The sequence below is a fragment of the Poeciliopsis prolifica genome, unplaced genomic scaffold (assembly GCF_027474105.1).
Source record: "Poeciliopsis prolifica strain line A6 unplaced genomic scaffold, Auburn_PproV2 SCAFFOLD048, whole genome shotgun sequence".
Classification (NCBI taxonomy): domain Eukaryota; kingdom Metazoa; phylum Chordata; class Actinopteri; order Cyprinodontiformes; family Poeciliidae; genus Poeciliopsis; species Poeciliopsis prolifica.
This window is the reverse complement of record NW_026562423.1, coordinates 2559245-2579702: the sequence shown is the minus strand read 5'-3', so window position 1 is coordinate 2579702 and position 20458 is coordinate 2559245. Positions and strand designations below refer to the sequence as shown.

Here is a 20458-nt window from a genome sequence, read left to right as displayed (position 1 = left end):
GCTGGCTGGGTAATGGTGTTTTTTTTCTCTTGAAGTGATTCAGCTGTTTTTAGAAGCAATAGAAACTCAAATGGAAGTACACAAAGGTACAAAATGTGAAGTTAGCATAATAAGTCCCTTTTAAGAGGATGTTCATGGTTGACTTTAAACACTAAATGTATTTAGCAAAGCTTCCAAAGGCATTTAAATTAACAGATCATAACCAAAAGCAGTGAGTCGGTGGATTCAAGAACATAAAAGGCACAATTCAAGGTTTCAGCTTGTATTCCCTTAGGAACTGTTAAGTTGAAGGCTTTAGTTCCCGAACTTACTCTCCGTAACGGGAATAGAGATGATGACTCCATTTCCAGTCCCGATCCACAAGCGGCTACATGAAACCATTAGAGCCGTGATCCTCACAAACGAGAAGCCCAGCTTGCCCGTACCTGCGGGACAGGAAGACACTCTTTGTTTTACTCTGAAACCCAACTCCAGTTTGTGCAGCCGACTGCGACCTCGTTCTGACCGAGCATCTTGCTGACGTAGGGTTCGATGTCGATGTCCTGGAGGTGCTGGTGTGTGCGCGCGTGGAACAGTCTGAGAGTGGAGTCCAGCTTGATGGACACCCAGATCCCGTCACCGTGCCAGGCCAGCTGACGGACCTGGCTGTCCTTACGAGGGTGGGCGTCGAAGGTTTTCTGTGAGATCGAGAGAAACTTAAACGTGAGCTAACGTGCTGATCTCCCAGGCCGTTTGGGATCGGATCGCTGGGCGGGCTAAACGTTTTCCCCTCACCTCAACCTTCATGGCTCTGGGATGCACCACATGGATCTTGTTCCTGTAGCCGCACCACACCCGGTCGTGCACCACGGTCATGCAGCGGATGGAGTGGTGCTGCTTCCCCAGGTCCAGCAGGTGGTAGTTGGTCAGATCCCACTGCCCATCTGGCGACGGAAAGTCACAACGCCTCCTCAAAAACGGACATTGTCTGCATTTCCGACGTAACTGTGTGCAAAACTTTGTCGACGTTCCGCTAATGTAAAAAAACTACCACAATTTTACAGTTGCAGAGCTTCTATTAAATAAGAAACACTATTAAAGACACATAAGAAAAAGCTTGTGCATGCAATAAGTCGTTTAAAAAAAAAAAAAAAAACATGCCTCTAAATGTATTTAGCATTTAGACCTACTTCCTGTCGTTAATACGGTTAAAAAATCTCATCCTCGCACCAAATTTTTTTTTATTAAAAAGCAAGTTTTCTCAAAATTGCCTTGTTTCCATTAAGGGAATTCATTTTTGAAATGTCAATTATATGGTCAGTTTTTTCAGGAGTATTGGTCTCACCTGTTCCTCTGTGGAAAATGGCTAACGTGCTATCAGACAGGCTAACCAGGACCCGACCCTTCACGTGTCTGTGGAGGACATGACATTAAATCAACACAATAAGAGGGAAAAAACCTATCAGGGTTGTTTGTTTTGGATAAACTTACACTATGCCGATCACGGGCTTCTTCAGCTTTATAGAGTGGAGACACTTCTTCCAGTGAGCAACAGACGAGTGGACGTAGACGCTGGGATCAACGGTGCAATTTGTTAGAAAAACTCAAATTCACTCAAACACGTTCTTGGGTGGAGAAGCGAACGTCACTAAAGGCATAAAAGCTCACCATCCATTTTGGGCCCCCAGCCACATGGTGGGCAGAACGCTGCTCATTTTTTGAGCTTCTTCGATCATCAGGTCCTCTGCGTTGGGGTTTGAACTCACTCCATCTTTCAGCAGGTCGCTCTCTCTGCTCACAAGAGGCAGCCAGAAACGCAGAGGACGGAGTTAAGGACGGAGGACGAGCGATGTGTCCAAACTGGAGGAGCATGACTTGACTATCGTTACCCGGCGGCACGAAGGTTTTAAAAGATTCAAAATCACTGAAATTTGATATCATGCTATGGAGATTTGCCGCAGTGCAGAGTGTTGGAATCATGGCAGCGAACCAGAAAGGGGACAAATTAATGATCACTGTTTTTTCCTTAACAAAATAAGTAAGTTGAGAAATGCTGTTGGATGCAGATAATGTCAGTAAAGTTACAATTAGTTAATCCATGTCAATGAACAAGCTACTTATTTTGTTACGATTTATGTTCTCAGGTTAGTAGTAGTGGTTGCATTTACCTGACTCTTTTTCTTTTGGGGAAAAAAAAAGTTTCTTATATATATGAAGTTTTATTGCACTGTTCATTTTACTTTTGCTTGAAAAACATTATTACCTGAATGGGTAGATTTTGCATGTAAAGAAATAGACCTCAGAGATCCGAAACAATCGATTCTCAGATTTATGCGACGTAAGAGTTTATGAAAATCTGAGCGCAACTAGTATTTTCTGCATGTCGCCGTTCACCTCTGAGAATAGTTAGCTGGCGCCTCCCTGGTTTGCTGCGCTCCCAGTGGATCTGCGAAGACGTGTTCTGTGTAGATGCCTCTCAGGCTCTCGCTGTGGTCAACAGGCCCCGCGCTGGCCTCCATGGCCTCTTCTGCTGGCCTGGAGTCTGTAGAGAGAGCCGGTGGGTCTGATGGGTGCAGGAAGACGATATGTGATCCCGACTGGGCTGGCTGGTTTCTTGTGCTTTACCTGGACTGTCCGCTGTCTGAGGAACAGCAGTCACTCCCTCGCCGTCACAGCCCACAACTGTGATGCCTTCGAGGACGCCGCCGCCGCCCTCTGAGCCGCCATCGGCCGTCGACAAGCAGCCGTCTCCCACCGGGCCCGCGTCAGCGCGTGAGGACACTTCCTCTCCGGCTGGATAGTCGGTCTCTCTCGCGCCTTGACGGTAAGAGGAAGCAGTAGTTCGATCAAAGTGAGCTCCACCCCATTGAAAGTAAGTCTCAGACGCACCTTTGTTGTTTTGTTTTGGGTTTTTTTTTAAATCACTGACCAGGTACACTAGAGATGCAGAAGACGTGCGAGTTACAAACGAAGAAGCTCTCCAGGATGTTCCCGGGCTGGTTGGCGTCGATGACGACGACGTTTGAATTGGACTGGGTGCTGGTGGAGATCCACACCAGAGAGGAAAACTCGTCCTGCTGCCGCAACTCCTTCTGCTGCTCCTGCAAAGACAAAACAGAGAAAAACAAAACGCACAGTAAGCAAAAAAACACAAAATCTGACCAAATATCTATAAACTTTCTAGTTACTTGGAGCAAATATCTTGCTACACGTGAAATAAGACAAAACTAACTCACAATTAACTTTTTTGTTCAGACCTACTGGCAGAAAAATGTCTTGTTATAAGAGGAACAATCTCCTTTTTCATCAAAATGAAGAAACTATTGACTTAAACAAGCTCTTATAGTTGGCTGAAATGTTACTTGTAAGTCAGTTTTATCGTATTTTAAGGGTACCAAGATATTTCAACCAGAAACCATACTGAAAAGGAGGAGATTTTGTGTTGTTGCAGTGCTAAACTCACACTGAATTTGTACTTTTTTTTCATCCCACTTTCCCCGTATCCTTATATTGCTCACTACTTTTAAACTGGGGAAGTGGCACACCTTCAGTTCCTGATCCAGTTCATCAATGCTGCTCTGCGAGCCTCTCTTCTTTCTGGGACTTTCTGCACCGGACACGTCGCTGTAAAACACACTGGCTCCCACGATTGAGCCTCCGTCTCTGGTTTTCCCTCCAGACAGGTTGACACCTGCAGCACACCACAGCTGGAGTACGCACACAACAACCAGCAGATTAATGTTGCATCCGCACCATGTATCTTCCTTACAGTAACAAAAAAATAATAATATTTTTACATTTCGGGATATGAGGGACAAATTTAGGATGTTTTCCTTCTTTCTGCTGTCTTTCATTTTATGGATGTGTATATTTTTTCTGTTGTACATGATTGTTTTTAATGACATTAGCACATTTTCCAACTAACTAATTAATCAATTATTCTGACGATTAATCGGATTTTTAAAAAATGGCACATTTCACAGATTTTTCACGTCCCCAATTAAGCCTTTTTAATGCAATGTTAAATGCAAATACATATTATAGTTCCTTTTATAAGTATGAAAATAAACATTTTATTGCCTAAAACTTAATTACGCAGCATTCATTTAGTAAATATGAACCGGGTGAAGCTAAAACTGTCACTTGAGGAGTTTTAGTTAAAATACTTTTAGATATTATTTTTTTTGTCTTAAATGCAAAATGCATTTATTTTTTGTACAGTTTCATTAATGCTCTGAAATGATGGGGGTTTTTCTTCCAGAAAATGGCCTTTTCTGAGTCGGTATACTCCAGTTAACGATTGATCTGCTGTTACTAAACTACTTGACAATTATTTCCAAAATCGATCACAATCAATTCAATTAATCGTTTCAGTTCTATCCAGGGGGTAAAAAAATGAAGCTCTGAATGCTTATGGACAGCAATGCAAGCAGCAGCAGACACCTTCATAGTGGGATCTTTCTCATCCAGCGGCCTGAGGAAGACGGGAACAGGCAGATTCTTCATCTTGCCCTCTGCCTGACCTCCATTAGCCTGAAAAGTCAAACAAACAAGCTCGCATTCAGGATGAACAAAACAACCCAACTGCTCAGTAGAAATCCAGAACGGATGAAATGTTTCAGCAGCTGTCTGATTACTTTGTATTTCTTGGGCAGGCTCCAGCCGTAGGCCTGCACTCTGCCGTCCTCCTTCTGGACGTGAGCTTTGACCTGTTTGTACTGAGCTCTCTTCTGCTCTCGCCGTGACACCGAACTCTCAGGGGGCGGACTGTAAGGGCAGAACAACGGCGCACTCACAACTCGGCTTTTCCACAGAAGACCAAAGAGATATAAGGAAAAAATGATATCCTAGAAAAACTATGATTCCCTGTTGGTTCTCCTTTCATGAAGTCCTTCATGTGCACTAGGAAATATAAACACCGTTTTTTGTTCTGCTTCAGTACTTTAGCGGCCAAAAGAGCCGTTTTTCCAACTGTGGTTCAGATTATTTTCAAAACAAAATATCCAAATATATGCTTTTGTTTCTGTATGTAGAATTCTAAAAAAAACTGAAAATGTTTCAGTAAATATTCTACTTTGAAAAAGTATTTACAAAGGTAGGTTACAAAGGTAGGTTCACTACACCCACTGGATACATGTGGTTTTTATTTACAATTTGGAACTTAAAACATTAAAGTGTAGGGATGTAATGGAGAACATATTTGTATCAAATCTTATAGAAAAAATGTCACGTTTTCCCAAAAAAGATAATGTCTCACTACTTTTTTTTTTTTCTTTTAGAAGCACCACAAAAAAAGGTATCAAAAGCTCTCCACTCCAAAGCAATGCAAGAACAACAGAAAACAACAACGAAGCTCAGGAGTTTTGCTGAATAATTGTAAATTTCCTATGCTACAAGGCTATCATTAAAAAAAGAAAAACAAATAAATAAATATATTTAATACCTTGCTAAACATTTAAGCTAAAAACATATTTTTAAGAAAAATGGGTAGGCTATGAGAAACCCTTGAGTGTTTCGTTTGCTCTCAGGCTCGTTATCAAGAACCAGTTTCTCTGAAACATCTCTTAGAAAAACTAAGGAATTAAATAAACAAATAGACCTGCGCTGTCTGAAACCCCATGTGATTCTCCAAATTGTGTTTTTTTTAACCTGCTGTGGTTAACCTAACCCTGTGGCTTGCAAAAACACACAGTTGTCTAACTTCTAGTGCAGACATTTTAGTGCACTTGAATCAAGACAAATCTTATTTTAAGTCCATAATTCCTTACTATTGATGAAAAGGTACCAGTGATGAAGCAACTTCACTTATAAGTAGTACTTTTTCATCAATATTAAAGAAGTATTTCTTGCTGAAAAGTGATTTGTAGTGTCGTCTCTTTTCAAGTGCACTAGATACTAGAGAAAAAAAAGCTTGGTAAGGTTTTGTGTTTTTTGCGGTGTGCAGACGACCTCTCTGACTTACTCCTCATTGAGGAAATCAAACGCTTTGCTCTTGTCGCTGGGCAGCTGCTGCAGGGCGCTGCTCTTCTTCTTGACGGACGGCTGAATTTGCGAGGTGGGCGCGTTGTACTTGACGTTAACCGGCGCCTCCCCCGCTGGCTTCTTCCCCGCTCCGCCCGACGAGCTAAACAGACGGCTGAAACTGGACGTGTAAGGGCGGGGAAGTGGGGAAGAGAGAAAAGGAGAGAGAGAGAGAGGAGGAGGGGTGGAAGCACACAGAGACAAACGTATAGCAGGGTGGACACAAGCAGCAGCTCCAGCAGTAAGAGGGGGTTTAACATGTGAGGGGGAAAACAGAAGTCCTTCTCCACACCATGCTAGCTTTCATCCAGGCAAAAAAAATCTGCCTAAATATTCCCTCACTTTATAAATCTCTCTTGCAAGTAGACACGCCCGTCCTTTCAGAGCGCTAGAGTGCAGGGATTGCGGGTTATTAAAGAGCAAACACTAGGAAGTTAGTAAACGACACAGAGCAGAAAGCGTCTGTCCAGAGAACACCCCCGTTTTAGAGATGCACCCAGAAATCAGCTTGATTTGACACGAGCAGGTCGAAAACTCAAAAGTCTGATCACAACACGAAGCACAACACTCTTCGGTGTGGATGGCGTTACTACAAGAAGAGGATTAAGTTAACTATTTGAGGTATCTTTAGGTTGGTTCCAGAGATTTCTTATACTTATTTAGCAACCCAGAACAGAGATTAGAACAAACTCAGAATCCAGAAAAACCACCTTAGCAACTACGTTTCAGAAATGGAATTAGACTAGAGGATACTTGCTTATACTTATTTACCAGCCCTGAATCTGAGCATCTAGATTATTTACTTTGGATCAACATTATCAGCTTTTTCTTCTTTCCTTTAGTTTTTTATTTTGTTTGTATTTCCTTTTAGGTCCTGTAAAGCCCTTTGAATCGCTTTGTTGCTGAAAATGCGCTATATAAATAAAACTACTTTTACCTTTAAACAAATTTAGAAAAAAAATTAAGGACCTATTTTCCACAGCACGACAAAACATGTCTGCGGGTAATTCAGGCTGCGAGAAGGCCTGAATTACCCGCAGGCCTTCTCGGGTTAAGTTACTTAAAGTGTAAATTTTTGTACTTCTTAAAGTTAGGCTTTAAGAAGTACTAATGGAATAAAGAGAAATTTTTAAGTTTGTTAACGGGTCGTTTCATCGATACATTCTGCCACAACCGATCCTTTGAGGACATCCATGATTCCGATCTGGCCCGATTGAAAATGAGCTTCACAAAATCACAATTCAATTGTGATTCATTGTTATGAATCAATTATTGAAATAATCTTCAAATAATTTAGTGAACAATATATTGTCAACTGGAGTATACAGACTCAAAGAAAGCCATCTGCTGAGAGAACGAAGCATTAAGAGCTGTAATTAACCCAAAAATATATCTGAATTTGTTTTAAGATTTAAAAAAATAAATAACCTGTCTATAAACATGTTCTCCAATGGATCCTTTAGTACAAGTGACAACTAAAGAAATGCATTTTAGGTAATAAAATGTTAATTTTCTAATTGTAAAAAGGAACTGAACTATTTTTAATTGCGTCTTTTACTGTATTTCCAACAATGTATCAAAAGGGCTTGAATAAAAATCTGCAGAATGTGCCAATTTTTTTTAATCAATCAAAAAAAATTTTTATCCTATTAATCATCAAAATAATCAGCACCTAAGTTAGTTGGACTCCTGGAATAAATCGTACTGATTTTCAGTGAATCTGGACTGAATTCTGATCGGTGCATCTCTTTCAGCTCCCATTGGCTCTTCACAGAATACGTCAAGCATCCAGCATTTCCTATGAGATAAGCCCGGCTTACCGCCAAGCTTTTTGCAGTGAGAAACGCAAAAAGCCTTCAAGTCTATGCACGTGAAGAAATTATTACTATATTCCCACTAAATTTGAACAACCCTCGTCCCAACACACCTCCTGCACAGAGACATCACAACATCAGGCAGAATATAAAGGGACACACAGGAACAGGGTGGAGACGGTACATTTGTCAGATGTTGCCCCAAAACAGCGTCCATCATCAAACCAAACCAAACTGTTTCCTTATAAAACTTAACAAAGGAGAGCATTGCCAAAAATCCGAGGGTTGGCATCAAGCGCAACACTTCCTGGTTTGCTCTCCTCTGTTAAGAGTTTGTTATTAGAACGTGAATGTCACAAGCCACCCGAGATTTACCTACATCCTGGAGGAAACACCCAGAGAAAATGCAAAAAAAAAGGTCAAAATGACATCCGGATCACATAGTTGGGAACGTTTCAGGTGAATAAAAAGAGGAGCTTACAACTGCCAGAGGCTGGATTTCTTCTTCTCTGGAAGAGCGGGATTCTCCTTTGAAGCGCTGAAAGAAAAAAAAAAAAGCAAATAAAAGTATGAAGCCGTTTCCATTACAACGACAACACCTGAATTTCTACTTAGTCTCTACTGCACTACAGGGAACCTCCTGCGTTGCCTTGGAAAAATCAGCGGTTCCACATTTTCTCATGCTAAAACCATCAAATTTAGTGCATTTTACTTTAAATTATTATTTTATTATAGCTAACTCGATAGCTAACCAGGCTATATTTGTCGCCAATTACTGGCAGCCTGAACCGTCTGAAGTCAAAGAACTTAAGCCTGACAGAAAAATCCCATGAGGAAAAATGTCAGAGTGATATACAAGATTAAATAGCACTTCCACAACAACATTCAAGACCTGTGTTATTTAAGCCTTTATGACCCAAGTTTCGAATTTCTACCTGGATATTTCTGCTTACTTTAATTGTATGCAGTTCTCTAAATGTCCTGTGAGTAAATATATTTGCCCATTTATCCATAATAACTGGAACTTTAAATATCTAGCCAGTTATTTTTGCAATTTACAATTTTTTAAAGAATTAACTTCACTCCCTGCTCAGCAGGGGTTAAAACTACCGTAATAACCCGATATTGGCTAGAAGGCGCAATGTCTCCCCTTTCAAAAACAGTTGGAATTTTTCAGACAGCGCAAAAGTGGCGGAATTACAGTACTGTGAATTTGTCTGGATCGCCTGCGCTTCTTTTGACCTAACATTAGTTTAATAAAGACTTTTTTAGGCCTTCATTGCAGATAGACTCATAGACCCTCCACATAATTCAAAGCTGGTAGAGATTTACCCCAAAAGACTTGCAGTTTTTAACTGAAGCAAAAAAAGTTAACTCTGGTGAGCACAGCAAATTTTTCAGATTCCATAACTGCCTTTTTTTTTCTACTTCAAAAAGTACCAAAAAACTCCATTGAAGTTTATGGTTCTCAATGGTTGGACATGTTTTTAGAGCTTGTCGTTATTTTACCGGATCATCTCTGTCCATCTGACGGCTTCCTGCAGCTCCATCAGCCTCTCTTTATACTGGTTCCTCTCCATCAGGACTCTGGCCATCTCCACTCTGGTGAAACGTTTCCTCTGGGCTGTGGGCACGTCGCTCTGCAGGCACAACGTAACCGTGAGACAAACCCGCGCGCACGTTTTGACTCCGTCCATGACTTCGATGAACAGGTGCTTACGTCGTCCTCGTTTTCATTCTTGACCTTCTGTTTGGCCTCATCCAGTTCGGCTTTAACTCTGCAACGCGGGAAACGTCGGAGTTAATTATGCGCCAAGTAACAGTGGGGATATTTTAAAACCTCTGAGCAACATACTTCTTTAGCTCCTCTTCTAATTCTTTGTATTTCTTCTCCAGTTTGGTCTTAGCCTGAGTGACGGCCTCCAGCTCGCCTCGCAGAACTTCCTTCTCACAGGACAGGTCGTCCACTTGAGCTATGAGGTCGTTTTTCACCACATTCAGAGCGTTTCTGGAAACACATTCATTAAACCACGTTCAACACGATGCGTTTCATAAAAAACGTCACGCTCAAAGTTCAGGCTTGGCATGCAGATTCAAGTGTGCGCCTGTTAACAAGTTACGTCACTCTGTAGCATGAATTTAAAGCTCGACATACAGTACCGTGGGAGATTGTGCAACTCAACAAATGTGTTTTATACATTTAATATTTTGGCTTTTACCATTGCAGAGAGAAAGATTACAAAAACTTTTAAGTCAGAGGTGAATTCTCTTAAAGGGCATTGAAATCGTTGAAAAAATTCTTAAAATAAAGTGATGTAATTGAACATCTTTGTGATTCTTTTTGCGATATTATTTCTGGTATTAATTTGGAAATATTTGCGCTCATTTATGACAGTAAATGCAACTTTTTATATAGACAAAGTTCTATGATCTGACATCAATTAAGGCTGAGGCAAATGTTTAGCACAAGTGAGAAAGTTTGGAAAAGTCTGGAATAAACCTGCATATATGCATTAGCAAGAAAGTGCAGAGATTTGTTGGTTCTGCATAAATTTCCATGGTAATTCTCACGCTGGAGGGACTGATTGATATAATTTGGCAGTAAAACGATAAAAACTGCACTGATCTGATTAACAACATAATATTTAAGCACACTTAGTGTTTACTCTAGAATCTAGAGGACCACATAAAAAGCTGTGGCGGGCCAATTTTGGCCCACGGGCCTCGAGTTTGACACATGTGGTTTAAGGAGTGAGCACTAACTTGGTCTCCAGCAGCTGGGTGTTCTCATGGATTAGATGTTCGACCTCCCGACCCATACCTGGAAATGAACATCTAGGTTAATAAGGCAGCAAGTCATCATTCACCAGTTCTAACCAGTGTGTGTCTCTGCCTACACTATCCACCTACGCATTTTCAGCCTTACCTAAAAGGTTGCAGACTGACCGTGACATAAGAAAAAGGATGATGAGAAAGGTTTATTCATAATGACGTCCCTTTTAAACATTGCTACTCTAGAGTATTACTACCTCCTTCATAAAGACACCACAAATATACAAGGAGCTACAACAGCGAGAGACGACCAGTGAGACAACAAGAAGGAAATCATCGATACACACCAGAGAACTCGTCTGTGAGGACGTTTAACGCCGCAAGCCAAAGCAAAACACAATTCAGAGAGGTAGAGGAAAACTGTGTTTGTTAAAGCAAAAGCCGAAATGTAACGCGAGAGAGAGAGAGAGAGACGGGCGTTTTACCCAGCAGGTCGGCTCCCTCGTCCACGTCGCCGATCATGTCGTTTCCTGCAGACGCCAGCTCGTCGAACAGAGAGTCGTTGTTGCGGTCGAAGGCTGGATTCTCGATGCCACCTTTGGTCGGTGTGCTAGTCAAAAATCACAATGTCGATATATGAAACATAATTTATAACTCGTACTAAACTGCTACTAAAATCTGAACAGACTGGAGGAAAACGGTGCAATAATTAGCAACCATTTCCACCATTAAATTAGTCATTAAAGCTGCAGTATGTAACTTTTACAAAGTAGTTTATTTACACATTTGTTCAAACTATCACTGTGTTGTGATAATATAGTATGACAGATAATCTGTGGACAAATACTTGAGCTCCTCCCAGTGCTACTATCACCTTCTAAAGAAACCCACAGCTCCCTGTCAGAAACAACCAATCAGAGCCACGGGGAGGGTCTTAGCACTGTCAATCATCCTCGTCTATATGACATAGTAACATTTTTGACAAATGTAACATATCTTTTATAAAAGCTACATACTGCAGCAGTAGGAATAATGTAGCAGTAATCTTAAAAATGTACCTTGTTCCTTGGCAGCTGTCAAAGTCCATGTCCAGCTCAGGAGTGGACTCTAGGATGGCCTGCACTTCAGACTTCTCTGGGCTCTCATCTCCATCTGGGGAAAAAAAACAAAAAACAAAGTTCAGCTGTAGCTTTGACCATGTTATTTAATTAGTTTGTGTCAATGTTCCAAACAGAGAGAGAAACCAAGACATTCTGCTCAAATGAAAGTAAAACATAGATTTTTTTTTCTTTCCCCACATCATGACTATTTCTTGGCTCCATGGGCAAAGTTTTCAGTCCACCTGTCTGTAATTTAATTAGTGAATAAACTGAATTTTACTGACTTTGAAGGACCAGAGCAAGCAGATCAGGGATGAAGCTGTGGATGTGTTTGCAACTGGCTTAGCTTCATGCATTAATGCCATAAAATTTTGCTTTAAAACAATATATTTGACCACTCTCCTGGATTTCTACTTCATAACTGACATGCAACTTCTTGACAAAGATCAGAAAGCTCAGGGAGAATGGTGCGGATACTAATTACTGAAAAACAAATGTGAAAGGCTAGAAAAGACATCAGAGCGGAGTGGAGGTTCATCTTTTAAGCAGGACAGCAACCTGAAACACACAGTCAGTGGTAAAAAGGAAGGATTAGATCAAAAATAATTCATGTGATATATGGTCAAGTCAATACGTGTGAATTAAGCTAAAAGACTTCTGCATGGCACGGTGTAGATGTGACAGAACTGCGACGGTCACCTTCATTTGTGACGGGCGCAGAGCCAGTCTTCTGGACGTCGTCTCCACGCCAGCCCTTCTGTTCTTCCCTCGACGTTTCCTTGTTCTCTCTGTTTTCAGATTTTCCACTTTTCCTGCAGAGTCCTCTTGACGTTTCCTGCTCCACGGACTCCATGGTGACATCGGAAGAAGCCGTAGACAGCGGTGAAGAAGAGGTGAGCGCGAGTTCACCGTTGGCCACTTCGTGAGGAGACAGCGGCGTGACAGAACCGCCCTGAGACGACGCTGAAGTGTTGGCTTTGGACGATCCATTGTTTGATGAGGCTGCAGCTGAAGGTTTAGAGGCGTTTCCCTGGTTGGCTGCTGTGCTGGGCATGGAGTTTCCACGATTTGCATTGGCCAACTCGTCCTGACCGGGAGGGAAAGGAAGGCGGATGAGAGAATGGTACGTGAAGGACAAATTAGAACCCAAATGAGCAGCTGTGACAAAATAAACAAATGTCCACAAAACCAAATTCTCAAAGCAGCAAACGTTGTCAAGTCTGGTGAACCGGAGACAATTTAAAGAAACGGCAAACCAAACAATTATTTTCATCCAGAACAACAAGTAGAGCTTTTCAGAAATGTTTCTGATGTGATTGGACTTTGAACGTACCACCAGACTTGAAAACTTTAGGCAAGTAAATTACACAACATGCAACATCATACCTGGAAAACGAGCACAGTGGTTGATGTTTCCCTACATCTGGGCTCAAAATAGATGCGACAGAATCTAACAATCCACAGCATTAAACCAAAACTACTGACGCAACCACTACCAACTGTACAGAAAGATTATGTTAAAAGTACATCCAGGTTCTCTTTATATTTTAACAACTGACTATTGGGTTTAAGGATTGTTTAAATATAAAAGGAACAAATAAATAAACAAAAATAGAGCTAAAGCAGAAACTTAATGTAAAAAAAAAACAAAAACGTAGAGTTGTGCAATATTGATCTGATACAAAGTAAATGAAGGACCTGTATCGCCAATACCGATCCTCATGCAGGTACTTTCTATTTAAGTTTGACATATAAAATGTTTGACGTCTAAATTTTCTTTTTTTTAAATATATTTTGTATATTATTCCACAATTTGTAGCTGAAAAGCCAAATACAGCCGGTGGATATCATGCACTTCTAACTGTTCTGAAGTGTTAGCATCACTATTTGTGTTTACACAACTAATTCTGCATCGCTACCACAGAAAATACAGCCAAGAAAATGGTTAGTCACTCAGATCTGTCCGTGAAGGTCTACCTGGTTGGAGAATTTCCCTGGTGATATTCCGCCAACATCTCTGACTTGGGAAAAAATCTCTTCAAACTGAGGAAGATTATAATCGGTTACTGAACAGATTACCAGAGTGGAGAGGAAAAAAAAGTAGCTTTATTGGTAATCGACCTATTACGAGAGTGAAAAAGAGATACTGTATAATAATGTAAAACTAAAGAAAAACAGCTTACAGATAAATGTCATTTATTTTCTGCAAGATTCGAATTTTAAGTGGCCAAGTTACTAAACTGACACTTAAGCAACCATTTGTTTTTTTTTAACTATGAGATTCAATACCGTTCCTCTTCCTCACTATGTGACCTACATTGTGAGGGCTCAGTGTGTAAATAAAAGCTGAACCATTTTAACTCTGTGCCATCCTGACACTCTAACCCTGCATTGTTCTCTTCCTGTTGATCCTCTGCGCCTCTCCTATAAATAGCTCAGAGCACACGGAAAATAATCAATCAGGACAATAACTAAGGATCACTTCGGATCCCTGTCACCTTGAAAACAACAGATGTTGCAATACAAGCAGACACTATTTAAAGATTTCTCACACTGAACAGGTCAATACTAGAGGACATTTGTTTTTTTCTTTTTATCGTTCCTCATTTCTCATTGTTTGCTCTTCCTACCTTTTCCACACACTCTCTCCAAGGAGAAAGACCAACATTACATGCTGGCGTCACCATGTTGTTGTTGTGGCAGCACTGAGTGGCCAATTAGGCTGAAGTGGCTCTACTCAAAACATCCAACAAAATACACACAAGAATAGAAAAATCCAGAAAATTTCCAATTTCATTTTGTTCCACTTCAGATAATCCTTTAAAACGGTCTTGATTGTGTGTAATTTAATAAGAAGAAAGGCCTACAAAATAAAGAGCTACAAGAAATAGCTGTTTGTGTGTGGCGGGTGCTGCATGTAGCACAGTATATACATTTTAAAGATGTGAAAAGTGCATCCTTTCAACATTACTTGTGAGTTAAAGACACATGACGGAGTAAACGTGTTAAATCAAACACCATTACATTGTGGAGACGCAGCACAAAAAATTGCAAGAAGCCACTCAAAGTCTTAAAACTAAAGAAAACAGGAAAATACCTGTATCACAACACCTCTCTTAAATTACACAGGCATTAGATTTTACATAGAGGTCTGACTACAAATGCTCAGTAGACTTACTGCAGATTATTTTCCATCATCTTCACAGTTTAGCTCTACTTTGTGTTACTCTCATTACAAAAAAGTAACTAGACTGTATTTGTACAGCACTTTTCACAGATAATTGAATTAGAACATGCTTTACTACAATAATAATAAGCACACAGACACATCAACAAATAGAAAGCGCTTGTCTAATTAAAAGGCTGCTCTCCTTAAGTCTTCAGCAGCTATTTCAAATATGTTTATGTTGTACGTCTACAACATGAAACCCCAAGAGAATACAATTCAAAGGGTAAGAATACTTTTATATCACACCAAACATGGTGAGGGAAAAGGCATCAAATCAAGGAATAAAAAGGCACTTAGGAGACTAAAAACTTGTCAGTACGAAAAAATTTTAAAGGTTGAAGATGGAGGAAAGTTTAGAGGTTACTGAGAGTCATCCAACTCCTCCGATTCCAATCAAGTTCATTGAACCAGAGTTAGTGTAAAACACAAACGGAGCCCTGTAAGGCTCATTAATATTCATGATGGAGCCTTGCTGGAAGTATGATCCTCAACGGCAACGATGTGAAAGAGACTGTGTCTCCTCCACCCTCCCAGGAGGGCTAAGGCAGGCCCCAGAATGGTACCACTTCCCTTCTTCCTGGGCGCCAAGCCATCCCCGTCACACACAAACACACACAAGCTGCTAAAAATTCAGGACACACTGAACAATCCATTCTCTCTGAATAGAAATTTTACTGGCAGAGGATGTTTCCATTTGGTTCCTGTAGCCTGGGTGTGATGTCACCGCTTTGGGTTCATGGGGAGCTCACGGTGTACACCGGGGGGAAAGGTTTGTGATTTTAATCAGGAGTTTAATTGTGGGCCGTACCTTGATGCTGGTGTTGGACTGCGACTGGCTGAGGTTGTTGAATCTCCATGGTTCAGACGGGGTATCGACAGGGTCCCGCTGGAATTCAGAGGTCATGCCATCGGGCCCGGGAAGTTGGAAAACCATGGAGATGGGGCGCTCTTTCCTGCAGACAAAGGGAAACGGCCGGTTGGAGCTCGACACGTTACACTCAGTGCCTCACAGTGATCAAGCTCCGTTGCTCTAACTAGAAGAAAAACAACAAAGTCTAAAAGTTTCACCAACCCACAGAAAACTGAATAAAGTATAATGTGATCCATCAAACAGACGATTTTTTTTTATCTCTGTGACTCTCCAACACAATCAATAATTAGGAGTTTACTGTTAGACCTCCTTAATTTTGGGACAACAGGCAATAGCGACATGAGAAACTGATCTTATCCATAAAAGATCAGAAAATCCACAACATACTCCTTTTCAGGGATGAAACAATTAATTAGATTATTAGTGATGAACCAATAATTGAAGTAATCATCAACTAATTTAGTCATCAATTAATTGTTAACTTGATTTATATAAAAAAGGCCATTTGCAAAACTCTTACATTCTGCAAAGAAAATCTATTAAACACCTATTGCTACCTATTTACTAATTAGTTAATTTAAAAAAAATTAACAGATTAGCCCTATATTGTATTAATGTTGAGTCAAACAGTAAGTGCTGAACTTTTCACATGTTAATATTAAAAGCATGCTCATAGATGCAGATGCAAATGATTAAGCATTTACTAAAGGAAAGCTCTATTATTGCAGTTAAGCAATGTTTTTTTGTCTAAAAATGAATTTAATTGCTCATTTGCCTCTTTCAGTGTGTTTCTAATATAGTAGAAAAAAGACATGAAATATTTGCTATGTACCAATTTTTTTTGATTGTCAGAATAATCGATTAATCAGTAGTTAATCAATTAATCAATAACGAAAATGATTTCAGTTCTGTTCCATTTGCTCCGCCATGAAAGAGGATTGACTGACGGACTCGTCTGCATGTGCGTGGTTAACGGCAGCCAACCAACCCAATGTTGTCAACTTTGCGACTTTGTAAAGTCTGACAGATTACGAAGCGTGCCAAACGGGTGAAAATTAACGGAACCGCTCAGTGAGGTGCAAGAACATCTGATTTATGGTGAGCAGTGAGAGCATAGGATGGTGAACAGGACATGCTTTTGCATTGATGCTGCAGAAAAGGTGACAGCAGCTAAAAAAAAAAACGGAGCTCTAGTAATCGACACAGCCTCAGGTCACTCTCATAATGGCTCAATTAATCTGCTGAATTAAACCCGCATTAGAGAGTGTCCGTCTTCTCAATATGGTGGAATCAAAGCTGCATAAATGAATGTGTGTGGTGCAGTAATGTTTCCCTTGAGGCTCATATGGTGGGAAGAAAGATAATGCTGGGAATCACAGCCAATCATGAAGATCATAGAAAAATAGTTTACATTTGGGCGATCCTAATCTGACAACTCTAATCTCTAACACTAAATCATAGTGCCTCCTAACTTTGAAGTGGAAGGAAAAGGATGCAATTCTGACCAATTTTACAATAGTTTGGCATATAGATCGGGTGAAAAGTTCACAAGGGGGGTTGAGAGAAGTGATGAACAACATGAGGCTCAGAACAAAATCAAGTGGTTTTTGTCACAGAACTCCAACAATGACGGCCAACATTGGCAAATCGACCTGAACCTGAAGAGCCCTTTAATGAGGGAAGAAGTCAAGAGGCCCACTGTGACTCTGGAGGACCAACAGGTGAATCTATAGTGGAAAAATCTACTGGAAGAAAATTATGTCTGGTTCACATGGCGGGATTTTAAAAATGTCGTCCAATTTTAAGAACCTGAGCGACCACTCACTAGGAGATAAATATCTTAGGTATACAGTGCATCGTGTCGAGCAACACACCACACATAGACTGACTTCACTCACCAACATTCGGATGTCAGCTGGGAAATCACGCTAAACCGCTCTAGACCAAGACCAAATGCAAGCTCAGAGTAAACAAATATGGCCGACTGGGAAGAAGCAATAGTGAGAGTTTATGGACAGAGAAAAAAACAATACAAAGACGTCTTCAACATCCACTGGACTTCTGTATTTTAAATTCACCCTCCATGTTTCTGTCACCTTGGTTTTGAAACAAATCAACAGGCTGCATCCTCAGGAAAGAAAAACAACACTCACATTGCGATACCGAACTAAGACAATCAAAACATGTTGAATATCTCCAATTTTAGATCCTACCAGTCCCAATTTCCTTCCAAGAGGATCAGGTCACTCTACACCTGGCATTTTTATATCTCAAAATGAACTTAAGAGCTAACCTGATAATTAGAAAGTCCAAAAGATTGTCAGAAGGGGAAAATCCGGATCAAAACTGAAATAAAAATCTTGCAATGTGAGAGTTTTGTGAGAATTAGAGGCGGCAAAATGTTTCAGCAGGAGAACCACACAAAATATGCTCACATTTAAAAACAGTCACCTAAAAATGCTTCCCATCTTATTGCCATGGTTTAAGCTAACTGTTAAGAAGAACGTGCACAAGACATTCAAGTTGATGAAAACGTTCAAGAAAACGTTTACGAGGCTTTCCAGTTTATAGATGGAGGGAAACTCTACACACACAGTGGGTAGAGCAGTGGCTTCCATGGGGAACACACCACCAGGGAAGCCATGCAGTGATGACAAGCAGGAGCCTGAAACAATGAACACACTGCCACATTGAGTTCAAACAGTTCACAGCTGAGCCACTGACGGTGACAAACACTGCCTTTTGAACGTTTTACCTCAAAGATATATTTAATTAAAGATCTCTGATATTGAGAAATAACTGGTGAAATTTGGACCCTGTCACTCTTGACCTACTTTCACACAGTCTGCTGGTACCTCACCCACATGGCTGCAATGAAGCGACTGCATGGCTACCACGTCACTGACTACCAGGAGAGTGAGGAACATAAACAACAACACGCCACTTTCGCACGAAGACTTGCAGAGGTTGTACCTGCTTGGTCTGGGTAGGGAGGGCGACCAAGGCAGGGCAGGTAAGCCTCCGGTAGAGACCGAGTAGTGAACCAGCAGCAGGACCGACAAAGAGACCAGCACTGCGGAGTTGATGACCACCGCTCCTCCGACGAAGCCGAAAACAAACAGCAGCATACACCCGGGGCTCATGGCCCCCACCCACGACCCAAAGGTGGGAGGGGACGGTTGGTAAGCAAGGTGGCGAAGGGTCCCTGGAGCGCTCTGACGTTTCCCGGTGGAGCTACGTCTGCAGCAGCTCCAAGAGACGGCGCGTGCTCTCCCTCCACCTCTGGCTGGGAGTCAATCCACAGCTTCGGATGCTGCAGCTCAGAGCCGAGTCAGTCAGAGTTGGAGCAGATCAACAATGTGTCAGCAGGATTCCTGATGGACTGGAGCAGCAGCAGCAGCAGCAGCGAATCATCCGCAGAGAGCCAAGAGAAGCTGGTACCAGCAGCAGCTTTCCTCCGCTTTACTCTTCTGGCAGCTAGTTCCCTTGCTTGACTCTTCCTATCATGTGCTGAGATGCAACGCGGCTGCAGTGCCGACTAGAACGCTCTGACGCGCTCTCCCCCTCCTCACCATCACTGCACCCAGCACCCCTCCCTCTGGGTCTCTCTCTCTTTCTCTCTCCATCGCTCCCTCTGGTCGTAGGATGCTGAGGCAGCTTGTTCCATATGTCTCTGCTCTGCCTGCAGCCGATTGGCTTCGGACCAGGGAGCCGGAAGGGGAGCGTTTGTGTCTGTGGGAGGCTGTTTTAAAGGGAACTTCTTTAAAGCTTTTATGTTTTCAGCATCAACAAAAATTGCACATTACAACTAAATACTCAGGAAATAATTGAGTTTTGAAGAAGAAACCGTGCATACGTACGTATTGTGAAAAGTTTCTTGCAACAATTTGGATTTATTGTATCAGTACATTTTAATTAATGATGTTAAATCATTTAATTGGACTTTATTTTATGAAGTCTTAACTTCTATTTTTGGCAGTTTTTAATTTGTATGCATTTAAGTGTTTTTTTTAATTATTTTTATTTTATTGTCTGTGCCTTTTAATTATTGCTTTCGATAGTGAACACCGGTGTGCCGCTTGGCCCCGTATCTTTCAAAAACAAAAGATTTCATCTCAAGGGGCTTCTTGGTGAAATAATGCCGAAATAAATAAAAACAAATCTGAATTATCATTAAAATTTTAATTTTGTATTATTTTCTCCAAATTTTGTTCCACAAGAGCATCAATAAATATCAGTGAATTAAAAAAAATAAAAAATTAAGTGAGATTTACTAAGAAGCCATTTTGAAGGAGAATGCTTTTCAATAGCAGTGTTTGTATCTGTGGAGCAATGAATGTTACCTAAAAAAGAAGTCACAAACACTTTATCATCTATAATATATTTTTCATTTTCACACTAATACCACAAAATATCAAGATGCAATTCTAAACTAACATCACCCACCCCTAATTCAGCCTTTTGACAGCTTGATTTATTACTGTAAAAAATGTTTAGCCCAACAAGAGCCCTCTGTGCAGATTTACTCAGCGTCCTTGAGATCGCAGCACATGAAATGACGGCAGGTTTTCCTTTTAACAAACAACAGTCTGATGTGCTTGTTAAACTGTACAGCAGGCCGTTCACATCATATTGGTGAATCAACAAATCTAGAGACTCAAGTAGATAGAAA

At 40.9% G+C, this 20458-nt stretch overlaps 1 protein-coding gene across 5 annotated transcripts in view; it reads right to left on the bottom strand.

The window, feature by feature from the left end:
* The window catches only part of spag9b (sperm associated antigen 9b), a 41925-nt gene that overhangs the window by 6270 nt on the left and 15197 nt on the right, over positions 1-20458 (bottom strand). For 2 of the 5 annotated variants that reach the window (XM_055057454.1, XM_055057456.1), the window contains exons 5-27: positions 15724-15868; positions 13664-13729; positions 12386-12773; positions 11645-11738; positions 11072-11196; positions 10578-10635; positions 9670-9822; positions 9535-9592; positions 9324-9454; positions 8296-8352; positions 5942-6121; positions 4617-4746; positions 4423-4512; positions 3525-3686; positions 2909-3080; positions 2605-2796; positions 2374-2521; positions 1648-1770; positions 1471-1551; positions 1325-1392; positions 775-923; positions 506-677; positions 312-425 (exon numbers count right to left, since the gene is read on the bottom strand). In XM_055057454.1, coding sequence (XP_054913429.1) covers positions 312-425; positions 506-677; positions 775-923; positions 1325-1392; positions 1471-1551; positions 1648-1770; positions 2374-2521; positions 2605-2796; positions 2909-3080; positions 3525-3686; positions 4423-4512; positions 4617-4746; positions 5942-6121; positions 8296-8352; positions 9324-9454; positions 9535-9592; positions 9670-9822; positions 10578-10635; positions 11072-11196; positions 11645-11738; positions 12386-12773; positions 13664-13729; positions 15724-15868 — 3056 coding nt within the window. Of the gene's footprint in view, positions 1-311; positions 426-505; positions 678-774; positions 924-1324; positions 1393-1470; positions 1552-1647; positions 1771-2373; positions 2522-2604; positions 2797-2908; positions 3081-3524; positions 3687-4422; positions 4513-4616; positions 4747-5941; positions 6122-8295; positions 8353-9323; positions 9455-9534; positions 9593-9669; positions 9823-10577; positions 10636-11071; positions 11197-11644; positions 11739-12385; positions 12774-13663; positions 13730-15723; positions 15869-18759; positions 19547-20458 lie in introns of those variants that run through there. The other 3 variants (XM_055057458.1, XM_055057457.1, XM_055057455.1) reach the window with 3 other exon arrangements.